The sequence below is a fragment of the Panthera onca genome, chromosome E1, assembly GCF_046562875.1.
Source record: "Panthera onca isolate mPanOnc1 chromosome E1, mPanOnc1 haplotype 2, whole genome shotgun sequence".
Taxonomy (NCBI): Eukaryota; Metazoa; Chordata; class Mammalia; order Carnivora; family Felidae; genus Panthera; species Panthera onca.
Window position 1 is genome coordinate 47,645,563 of NC_138352.1, and position 12,761 is coordinate 47,658,323.

Genomic DNA, 12,761 nt, shown 5'->3' on the forward strand with positions numbered 1-12,761 from the left:
TGGTTTCAAAGAAACTTTCAAAGTCAAAAACCTGTGATTTAATAAAAAAAGAGAAAATGAAAAAGTATCAAAATACTGTATATCAAAAGTGACCATCTATGGGGCACCTGGGTGGCTCAGTCGATTAAGCTTCCAACTTCAACTCAGGGCATGATCTCGTGGTTTGTGAGTTCAAGACCTGTGTCGGGCTCTGTGCTGACAGCTACTCAGAGCCTGGAGCCTGTCTTCAGATTCTGTGTCTCCCTCTCTCTCTGTCCCTCCCCTGCTTGCGCACTCTCGCTCGCTCTCTCTCTCTCTCTCTCAAAAATAAATAAAAAACATAAACAGAAAAAGCTACAATCTTTTTTTTAATTTAATATAATTTATTTTTTACACCAGATAACTAAAATGCCCCTACACTTCAGTCTTTTCAAAACATGCAAAATAGATCATCGTCACAGTTCATGGTGGATTAACATAAATGTCTATACGTGATCCAGACACATAGTAGGTTGTTCCCAAGGGAACAGTCAACCTGGTGGAATGGATAAAAGCCACTGCAAAATCTGTTTACACTGAGAAGGGTGGCTGCCCGATTCTTCCTATCATAAAAATTCCTAGTGTTACCTGCTTTTCCCTACCCCACCCCATGAGGCCACTAATATGCTTTATATGCAAGTCATGTTGGACTGGCTTTATCATGATGGAGATATTCATCTATTAAATATGCCTTTTAGCCAAATCATGGTAAATACTTTGATAGAGGAGGTCCCCTTTGCATGGGTACTATGTGTAACCTTACTGCTGCAAAATTCGAGCAATCCAAGAAGACTTACCAGATTACCTATCTCAGTATCCCTTATATGGATGTTAAAGATGCCAATAAAAATTAGACTAACAAGAAAATGGGGAAAGAGAGGGGAGAATCAGAACACTCATCTCAATAGAGTGGAAATCTTTAGATGGTTATTAAGAAACAGGATGAATGAAGCAAATGTTGATGGGGTTGAGGCAAAGTAGCACTACCTAAAGTTAGATGGACTAGTCGTACCCCCTGTTGGCCCTTCAACATTAAAGGGCTCCAAACAAGTCCACTCTGTTTACCCCAGTTGTTGGAATTTAAAAAGCCAGAAAGCAAAAACTGAAATACTGAACCTCACCTGGACTCACCTGCAGCAATAGTCAAGTAGATTAATCAAGATGAAGACTAACAGAAGGACCAAGGTCTTCTGGTCTGAGCCCCCAGTTGGGGACCTGAGGACCCAAGGCCATATACACTCATGTGTGTAAAATGGTTTGGGTTGGTGGAAGAAAAGACACATAATGGTAACATGCAGGGTGGATTAAACACCACTGGCCCACAAGACAGAAAAGGGCTTTGGGGCAGATAGGTGCAGAATGTGGGACAAGTGAATTCACTTTTGATAAGGTATCGTATTCGGATGAAAAGATTTACTAACTGGAAATTAGAGGGAATTCTCTTCCGGGAAGAAGGCAAAACGTGGAGTCAAACTGGAAAGAAAATGAGGCTTTAGCAAAGTGGGCCAGGCAGCAAATAATGCTGGAAAATGCTAGAACCCAGGAAGGGTTCTAGGAAAGGGCTTATACCCTAACTCAGTAGGGCCTCCTGACATTTTAATACAGATGGAGAACAAAGTGGCCATGGAGCAATGGCCCTCTGTCCTAGCTGTTGAGGCTCAGGGCACACCTACTGGAATCCCACGCCCTTTAAACTTAAAGAAGTTACCTGGGAGCACGTGTAATTTACATCAGTGTACCATGACTGCCCTTACCCCTAAGCAGGTTGAAATAAGACATACGGTATTATTAGTAGGGATAGGAACTATTCTGAATACCACTCATGTCCTCCCCACAGGAGGGAGGCAGACCCTGCAATGTAACAATACACAATGGCAACAAGACACAATAGAAAGCCAGGCACTGTCTCAGCTCACAAGCACAAAAGCAAGAAAGCACAGGCTCACTGGAGTAAAGGGTAGAGTGCTCTGGGCTGGCTGGAGGACAAGGGGTGTGCAGACGAGTCATGGGAGATAAAGCTGGAAATGTAAGTTGGGACCAAACTAGTTCACTCATCTCAACAGAGTGGAAATCTTTAGATGGTATTAACAAACGGGAAGTATGAGGGGCGTCTGGGTGGCTCAGTCTGTTGATCCTCAGCTCAGGTCATGATTACACGATCCTGAATTTGAGCCCCTAGTCAAGCTCTGTGCTAACAGCCCAGAGCCTAGAGCCTGCTTAGGATTCTGTGTCTCCTTCTCTCTCTGCCCCTCCCCACTCGGTCTCTCTCTCGGTCTCTCTCTCTCTCTCTCTCTCTGTCTCAAAAATAAACAAACATTGGGGCACCTGCATGGCTCAGTCAGTTAAGTGGATGACTTTGACTCAGGTCATGATCTCTCAGTCAGTGAGTTCAAGTCCCGTGTCAGGCTCTGTACTGACAGCTCAGAGCCTAGAGCCTGGAGCCTGCTTGGGATTCTGTGTGTGTGTGTCTCTCTCTCTGCCCTTCCCCACTCATACTCTGTCCCTCTCTCTCTCTCTCTCTCTCTCTCTCTCAAAAGTACACATTAAAAAAATTTTTTTAATAATAAAATAAATAAACATTAAAAAATAAAAAGAAACAGGATAAAATAAAAAGCCTTAATGCAATTCAATACGGTCAACAACTTGACAGGATAACTTATAATTTTTGACTTTACAAACGCACAAGAGCAATATGCATTCAGTAGAAACAGTACTTTGAATTTTGAATTGTTATCTTTCCCTGGGCTAGTGATACGTGATATAGTACCTTCTGATGCTGGGCAGGGGCAGTGAACCACTACACTTACAACTATTCTGCACCCATACAATCATCCTGTTTTCACTTTCAGTACACTCTTCAAAAAATTACATGATATTCAACACTTTAGTATAAAATAGGCCTTGTGTTAGATGATTTTGCCCAACAATAGGCTAATGACAGCATTCTGAGCACAGTTAAGATCAGCTAGGCTAACTGTCATGCTCAGTAGGTGAGGTATATTAAATGCATTTTCAGCTTATGATATTTTCAGCTTATGATGGGTTTATCAGGATGTAAACCCATCATAAGTTGAGAAAGATCTGTATAGTCTACCCAGCAGCATTTGACTTCTCTCAGAGAGGCAATGCAGGAGCCTGCTCATGGCACAGGTCTGGAAGTAGACAGGTGAGTTCTGATCCCAGTTCAGACCTTGAGCAATCACCTTAACCTTTGCACACATTCATTTCCATATAGGTAAAAAGGTGATAATTACAGTGCCTTACATTAAGACTGACATGAGGATTCAGTAAGTCAATACCTGTGAAGCACTTAAACAGTGCCTGGAACATAAGACAGCATGCAGTGTGTGAGCTATTATAATAGTATTAAATCTGCAATCAACAGTGCCACTGAAAGGGGAGTGGTAAGACCACAGCCTCTCCTTCAGGTGCCTGATCAGGCTGTAATGTGTAGGATGGAAGGGATCAGAGAGGAAGGAGGAAGGCCAGAAGTCTTCTGCAACTCTAGGTGAAAGGTACCATCCAAAGTGCCAACCACAAAGGAATGAAAACGGAAGGGAAGGGGGCCAGATATCAGGCTTGTCTGAGCAGCTGAATTGACAAAACTTGGCAAATGCCTGGATATGGCTGGTAAGGAAAATGGAATGGTCAGAAGAATAAAAGATTTTGTCTGAAAACATGTCCACTTTGGCACCAAGGCACCTAATGAAATTACACTCAGAAATTAATTCCACCTGCGCTGGACTGTGAGCTTCTTGTTCATTTTGTCACACCCCGTGGCCCTGCTACACACACGTTCAGAGTGCCTCCCTACTCTATACTATTCTGGTTCTCTGCCAGTAAACCTAGATTTCACTTCACTTGCCTAAAAGTGATTTATTATCCCATGTGCCTTCAGCTACTATCACTCACTGTAACTGATGAAAGGTCTCAGGTACAACGTAATCGTTCCACCTGGAAAGCTACCTGATTCCAAAGGCCTCCGGGAGTGCCTGGAGAATTGCTTAATAACCAACTCTATTCCTCCTACCCTTTAAGTTAATCTTCTCCCTAAAGCTTCAGACCAAATTCTTAAGTGCCCCTTACATGAAAGGGGCAGCTGCGAAATGAAATGACTAAAATGACTGAGATGATATTAGCTCCCTTCTCAGCCACACTGCTCTGCACACACACTATCACCCTGCACATCCAGTCAGTTTCTGAAAAGTCTGGTCTCCTTCCCACCTGTATGCAAACCCTAAGGTTCTCTCCACCCCACCAACATACACACATCAGTGGCACCCACCCGGGAGGAGGATCCACGTCCCTTGCAGCCAAGTGCATGGGGCTCAGACTCTGCAATCCTGCATTTTAACCCTATCATTAGCTTCCAACAAACCACTCCCGCCCTGGGCCTCAGACTTAGGCTGAATTCGGATGACCTCCCAACTGCAGGGGCAAAGTCAGTTGCCAGCACTGCCCCAGCGTTCGCTCCTCCCTGCTCCGCGTGACCAACTCCGGCCCTGACTTCCTAGGCCGCTGCCCCGCGCTTCCCCTGGGGAGGTTGGCCCCGACAAGCGACTGCCTGGGATCCTCCAGCTGGCCGGCCGCTACCTGGTCCAGCAGCCCGTAGATGCTGAAGCCCAGGGTCTCCACCAGCAGCTCCCAGTTGGCGCCTGCCGGCGCGCGCTGCTGGATCTCCGCGCAGGCCTCCCGGAACTGCTCCTCGGAGAAGCCGCCGACCGCACCACACTCCATCTTTTGGCAGCCCCAGCTTCTCCGCCTCCGGGGCGAAGCCGCGGACCCGCCGGGTGTGCGCTCTGGGGCGGGCCGAGAGGGTGGTCCAGCGTGATTGGCAGGGACCAGAGGCGCGATGGGGCACTGGAGGGATTTATGGGGAGGGAGGAGCCTCGGGGGCGTGGCCACGGAAGGGCGGGCTTAGGGAGGTGGGCGGGGCTGGGCCTGAGATCGTGAAGATGGAAGAGAAGAAAAACCAGAGAAGTACTGGACTTGATCTCGGGCAAGATGCAGGGGCTAGGGGATTGAGGAGGCTTGTGGACGGAAGGGAAAAGGAAGAAACTAACGCCATCTCAGAAACCGCTCCTTAGCCCATCTCATCCTCCTCCCCACCCCTTACCTCCTAAAACCTGCTTGGGTGTCCCTCCTTTACCTTCTCTGAAGAAGGCAGGGAAAGTCTCTGAGGGGATTGGTACACTTGGGAGGTAAGAGGGACAGAGCAGAAATGCTTGAAAATCTCCGGGATCAGATGCTAGAACTGAATACTGTTCCAATGTCATTTCTATTCCTTCTGTTATGCATTTAAAAACATTATTCCAAGAAGGGGTGCATGGGATTCACCAGGAGGCCAAAGGGGTCCATGGCACAAAAAGGATTAAATAACCTAATTCATAATGGGTCTACCAGGTAATTTGCCACCCTGGAGGGTGAAAGATAATCTAAAAGGTATCATGGCGTCCACCGAGGATTTCTGCTGCTTGCATAATTCAGATCTTCGTGCAACTCAAAGATCTTTTTGCTCCCTCAGCTCCTTTGGGTGTTAGTATATGTGCTACCGGCACCCTGTAATTGGCTTTGAGTAAGTAGTTGAAACAATGTCATACCACAATGTCAATACGCTCTGAAAATCCATGTTTCCTAATCTGTAAACTGGGGTAAGAATTGTGTAACCAGTGAGAACTGAGGAGGTGACCATATAAAATAAACACAGAACATGTTTGCACATTGCCTGTCAAAGTAAATACATGTTCAATAAAAATGTCCGTGTATTTTGCATTACTATATTGAAATGTTTCTCCTTCTAAACTTAAAGCCTTGAAATTAAGGCAAACTCTATGTTCATGCAAATTTCCAAAAAGAAATAAGATCAGATCTGGCAGCACAGATATGCTACTGTTTTGTTCAATTATGAGCTGGTTCGGTTTTGTTCTATGAGGATGGTTCTAGACAAAATGCACAAGAGATTAGAGACCTATTTTCCTACTGTTTTTGTAATGCCTCTTAAACTCTCTTCTTTATACAAACTGTATTATATATATGTATATATATGGTTTTTTTAATGCTTATTTATTTTTGAGAGAGCACAAGCAGGGGAGGGGCAGAGAGAGAGGGAGACAGAATCTGAAGCAGGGCTCGAACTCAGGAACCGCAAGATCATGACCTGAGCCGAAGTCAGAGGCTTAACCGGCAGTCACCTAGGCGCCCCAAAACTGTATTATATTTAAACTGAAATTCAACTGCTTGAAAAAAGAAATTTCATCAAAACCCATTACCTAGGAAGTATTTTCAAACATCTTCAAGGAATCCCATTATAAAGGCGTGCTTTGATGAAGCTGCAATGCTTCAATGTTTCAATGCTATGTAAATGGATACGTAAATGCTATGTAAATGGCATTTTGTAAGATAGGAGATATAAGGCCAGAAATTCAAATTGCATGTACTGCATATGTTTAAAAGTGTGTTTATCTACTAAACTCGGAAGGTAAGCACACATACATTTGGGTATGTTGAGGTTTATGCACATGTTTACTTTATTACAGCTTATGAATGAAGAAGCAAATAGCTTTTATTTTGTGCAGCCTCAGAGAAACCTAGAAAAGGCTTGGAGAAAGGTCTAAAACGGCCTGTTCTCCTTCAGGACTTGCCTATTTTAATAGGCCATCCTGTTTCCTTTGTGAAAACACTCTCTAGAGAACTTCCAACAACATGACAGCTGAAGCTCCTGGCCTCAAACATGGGAATTCTGGGCAAAATACACCAAAATAGTCTTAAATATAGAGTTTAGCTGAAAATAAAGGAAGAGTATGCACCAGATTTCAGAAAGGGAAGACAGAATGAAAGCCAGAGATGCAAGCACAAGGGATATCTTTAGAAGGGATTGACTACCCCTTCCCCCACCCCCCCCCCCCCAACACTCCCCCATGCTGTATTTCTCTGTGGAGGAACTTCCCTCCTTTAGAGTAATCCTCCTGGCCTCACTCATTCACACACTCCTTCTCAGGAGATGTGTGATTTAAATGGCTGATGAGTTTGAGAACAGGAACTATTAGATATGCCCAGATCAACCCCTTCTGGCTCCTCCTACTTGTAGAAAATACACATTTTTATCTGCCCTAGTTTATGTAGTAAATTCCAGAGTGTGGGCTGTGGGACTGGAATTGAGACTTTTTACTGCTGCCTGTGCTGGAGGGCAAGTTTGGTTTCAGGCAGTGTTGTAATTCTTTAGTTGCCTCTGCTTCATTGTAATAAAGGGGAAATGCTAATTTCCATTGTCAGACTTCAGCGTGTATCTAAATGGATTTGGAGCTCAGAGCTCATGGATTCAGAGCACTGGTGGGGAAGAGAGGAATAATATATTTGGAGCTTCCTGAAATCCAAACAGACTGATGCCCCAGGGGCTGGGGCTGGGGTTCTAATACTCACACAAGGACTGAAGACTTGGTATTGGGCCATAGTTGGTGGGAGGTTGGACAGGGGACACCCTCATAAAGCCTGGATCCCTCCAGATCTAACCCTTCCATTCCAAGTAAACCAGAAAAATCTCCAGGCTGTAGACCATGGGGCCCTCAAGGAAGCTCATGCTTTTCCTGAAGCCTTAAGTAGAAAGAAATAAAAAGACAGCTGGGAGAAACCAAACTCCGAGTGTATGCCAGAGATGTGACCTAAATTTTTGTCATCTGCCCTGTATGGGAGCCACAAAGAGAGAAATTAGCACCAGATCTGATTCAGGACCACTGAAACCCCTGAGATCCTGCCAGAATTAGAGACAGGGACACTTTCACAAGAAGGACACATGGAATTACCCAGGAGAATTACCGAGGTGTGGGACAACACCCACAGAAGATACATATACAATAAATGAGTTACGAAGATCTGAGGAAACAACTCTCCATGTGAGAGAGTTAGCAGATGTGCAAACAGGATTACCGGAACCAAAAAACTACAGGTAACAACAGGCCAATATGAGTAACTTTCAATATGCATTTATGACAACTAAATAAAAGAAGGTCTAGAAATGGAACACTAAGAAAAAAAATAAATAAATCTGAAAGAGAACCTTCTGCAAATGAAAAATACAATAGTCACTAAAATTAGAACAGGTAAAATTGTTCAAGAGAAATAAAGGGATAGATAAAAAGGCGGCTATGAGGCAATTCTCCAGAAAGCAACACAGAGATAGAAAGAAATGGAAAAGGTGAAGATTAAGTAAGAGACATGAAGGATACACTGAAAAGTTAAAACATTTCTGACTGGAGTTCCAAAAGAAGAGAAGGGAGAGGTTAGAGATGGGATGGACAGGTGGGGAAGAAATAGACAAATGGACAAATAAAACAAAGTGGAACTCAAAGAGCAAAAACCTAAAACAGGGAGGGTGAGTTCAGAGTTTTATTTATAGGAGGTAAACAAAAGATATTGATTAGTTTTAGTCTATTGCGCATGTTAAAATTTAATGGAATGAATTCTCAAAACACAAACCAATAAAGTAGGCAAAAGGTTTAAACCAACAGCTCACCAAAGAAGATATATCAGTGGCAAATAGGAACATGAAAAAATATTCATCATCATTTGTCAGTAGGGTAATTTAATTTAAAATAAGAGCATGGGACTCTTGATTTTGGGGTCATGAGCTCGAGACCCACCCTGGGTGTAGAGATTACCTAAATAAATGAAAACTTTAAAGTAAAATAAAATCACAGTGAGGTACCACTATACACTTATCAGAATGGCTAAAACTAAAAAGATTGATCAAGGCAAGTGCTGGCAAGGATGTGGAAGCAATAGAACACTCATACCCTGCTGGCAGAATGGAAATGATACAAGCACTTTGGAAAACTGACAATTTCTTTAATACACCTACCATAGAATCCAGGCATTCCACTTCCTAGGTATATACCCAAGAGAAAAAAAATAGCATTGTCCGTATATAGACTTGTACACATATGTTCACAGCAGCTTGATTTGTGGTAGCCCAAAACTGGAAAACAAAAAACAAAAAAAACCCACAAATGTCCTTCAAGAGGTGAATTGATTTTATCACAACACATTGTGATATACCCATCAATGAATTACTCAGCAATAAAATGTTAAATGATTAAAATGTGTATATATGAGTGTGTGTGCTTATGCATTTGTAATATTGTGTATATATTTATATAATGGAATGCATGCAATTTAGCATAAATAATTTTAGAGTAAGGTATCACGATACCTGTGATTTACATTCAGAGAGTTCAATAAAAATAATTGTGCAATATTTATGATGTGATAAACTGGGTAATTGTAAGAAAGAGAAGCAAAAGCGACAAAATACAAACAACTGATGAATTTAGGGGAAAGATAAACATTTTTTTTGTTGTTCTATTCCTTCAGCTTTTCTCCACATTTAAAATTATTCAAAATAGAAACTTTGAGAAAACCCAGCTATATATGTTTACAGGAGAAATAACTAAAATATAATGACACAGAAAATGAGAGGTATGAAAGGTATGGAAAACATACACAAGAAAACCCTAAACAAAAAGGAGTTTGTATGGCTCTAAAAATATCAAACAAAATAGAATTTAAGGCAAGGAAAAAAAATAGGATTTCATGGGATAATGATAAAGGACAGAACTTTTCAGGAATTCTGAATGCTTAAATTTATATTTATTTCACAACATCATCTCAAATATGTAAAGCAAAAAATGTCATCAATACAAGGAGAAATCAGCAAATTCACAATCACAGTGGAACATTTTAAGGCTCTTTTCTAGGAAATTGATTGGTCAAGCAGACCAAAAATTGGCAAAGAGATGGAACACTAGCATATAATTCATATGCTTGATCTAAAGGACATTTATAGAACCCCATACCCAATAGCCAGAACACCCGTATAATTTGCAAACTCTCATTAAACATTCATTAAAATTGATGACCCTGTAAGCCACAGAAGATATTTTCAACAAACACTAAAGAATATATATCATTCTCTGATGACAATGCAAAAACAAAAGAAAAAAAGAAAGAAAAAATAGCCAATCCCTGCCCTCACATATTTGAAAAACAAAAAAACAAAACAAATACATACTTATTCTAGGAGTTTAGCCAGCAGTTAATCCCCCACATCAAATTCCTTTCTGCCTAAAACACCTAGAGAAGAGTTGTTTTCTGTAATTATTCCTGTGTGACATCTTACTCATAGATTAGGATATTTAATTTTTTAAAGAAGACCATTTCCATTGTTACAGAACCAGACTGGAACACTGGTGGAAAAACCAAGCGGCACTCGGAGATCTTGGTGGATCGATTTATTTAACATCAGCAGGCTCAGAGGAGACCGTTTCTCCAAAGATCCGAGCTCTGAATGAAGGGGGGGAGGGTAATTTATAGTTGTCAGCTTCCACATCTGTGGTGGGTTTTTGCACGAGGGGCAAACAGGGCAAGAAGAACCCAGAAGAGGGGTCTCCAAGCTAGAGACCAGAGCTTGTTTTAGTCCCCTCGGCCATCTTATGGTGTAAAACTTTATTTTCCCAACACTATCAATTCAAACTATAAATCCAATGAAATTTAAGCAAAAATCCATTAAGAGTGTTCAAAGAACTTAACACACCTATTCTAAACTTCACAAGAAAGGTATCTGTTAGGATGTCCCTGGAACCACAGTGGAGGGGACGGCCATCTTGTCAGTGCAACCCAACGGAAAAGCCCCAAGCGGCGGGCCAGAACGAACTGAAGGTCAACCAATCACCAGGCAACAGCACGACCTGGCGCGAAAAAAGGCCCACCCAGACCTAAACCCTGAACCACTGTAGCTTAAAAACCCTACCCCACCACACCCAGGCGTGACTTCCTTGACTCTCACTCCCTGAGTCACGGAACCTCTCCCAGAACCTTAGTTCCCAATAAAGCGTTTGACTGCTAAATTTTTTTTAGCCTCTAACTCCTATCTTTACCGTGCCCAACGGCTGACCTTAACAGTATCAAGCAGTTTGAAAAAGTAGGAAAGTACCTTTGGGGGGGGGGGGGGGGGGGGAGAGAAAACTTGCCTTATCAGATATTAGGATCAATAATAAAGAAAATACTGTTATACTGACTCAGGTCTAGGAAAAATAAATAATTGAACAGCTTTCCTTCTAGAAACAAATCCATGTGCATACTGAACCCTAGCATGTGAGAGAGAATGGATAATTTAAAAATATAGTATTGGAAGCATTACATGGTGACAGATGGTAGCTACACTTGTGAGCAGAGCATTATGAAAAGACTTGTCAAACCACTATGTTGTACCCTTGAAACTAATGTAATGTTGTTTGTCAACTATACTACAATAGTGAAATATGGTAAAGAAAAAATGGTATTGGAACAAGGGACTATCCTTATACAAAAATGAATTTCCACTATGTCACATAAAAATGTAAACTCCAGATGTATAAAGACTTAACTGCATAAGGCAAAATGTTGAAATTTGCAGAAGACAATATAAAAGTAAATAAACCTTTATGACCCAAGAGTTAAGAAAAGGTTTCTTAAAGACATAAAACAGCAGAAACCATAAAATAACATTTCAATTAGAAAGCAACAACCCCTGTTCAATTATACACTATAGATAAATCAAAACCCAACACACAGATTGGTAGAAGGCATTTGGTACATTGACAACAAAAAATCAATATTGGTGATATACATGGAACTCCTATATATCAATAAGAAAAACCCAGATAATGCAGCTGAAAATATGAACAGAGAAAAAAAACCCAAATGGCGTATAAACACATGAAAAGTTAACTTCCATAGTAAGTGGGGAGATGCAAAATAAATCACACCATTTCATAGTTATTAGATTGTCAAGAACTTAAAAATTAGAAGTTGGTAGGGTATCTGGGTGGCTCAGTCGATTGAGTGACCAACTTCGGCTCAGGTCATGATCTCACAGTTTGTGAGTTCCGGCTCCACATAGGGCGAGCTGCTGTCAGCACAGAGTCTGCTTGGATCCTCGTCCCAATCTCTCTCTGCCCATCCCCTGCTCGTGCACTCTCATTCTCTCAAAAATAAACATTAAAAAATTTTCTTTTAATTAGAAGTTGGTAAATATACAAGGAAATGAAAACTCTGTCATAAAATGTTCTAGGTAAAATGTAAATGATAGTTTGAAAAACAACCTGGAAAGACCTATTAAAATTGACTATCCACATGCTACTTGGCTCAGCAGTCCATTTTGATGGGTATACCTGAGGGAACCGCTAATAATTATGTAAATAGGCACAGTGTTCCAGTAGCAAAAAATTGGAAACAACACAAAATATTCTCCAAACACAGAATAAATAAAGTGTGGTATATCCATTATATAGCTTTTGAAACAAACAAAAATCGACTTGGGGGCACCTGGGTGACTCAGCAGGTTAAGGGTCTGACTCTTGATTTCAGCTCAGATCATGATCTCATGGTTCATAGGATCGAGCCCCACATTGGGCTCTGCACTGACAGCATGGAGCCTGCTTGGGATTCTCTCTCCACCCCCCTTCTCTGCCCCTCCCCTGCTGGCTTGCACCTGCATGTGCATGCTCGCTCTCTCTCTCTCTCTCAGTAAATAAACATTTAATAAAAAGAATCTACTTGTCTGTGGTAGACAAATCTTGAAAACACTCTTGAATGAAGGAGACAAGTTGCAGAAGGATGTACAGAATAAGATATTTTATATTTATAGCATTTAGTAGTGTTTAGTCTGTAAACTTCAAAATGTAACTGGGAAGGATTCATGTTAACATCAA

General features: G+C 41.6%; 1 protein-coding gene across 2 annotated transcripts in view; it reads right to left on the minus strand.

Annotated features, from left to right (window-relative positions):
- The window catches only part of PCTP (phosphatidylcholine transfer protein), a 32,984-nt gene extending 28,083 nt beyond the window's left edge, over positions 1–4,901 (minus strand). Inside the window, exon 1 of one of the 2 annotated variants that reach the window (XM_060646473.3) lies at positions 4,612–4,901. In XM_060646473.3, the coding sequence (XP_060502456.1) occupies positions 4,612–4,755 (144 nt within the window). In that variant the 5' untranslated portion in view covers positions 4,756–4,901. The remainder of the gene's footprint in view (positions 1–4,611) is intronic. The other variant, XM_060646472.3, reaches the window with a different exon arrangement.
- Positions 4,902–12,761: the final 7,860 nt, after the last annotated feature.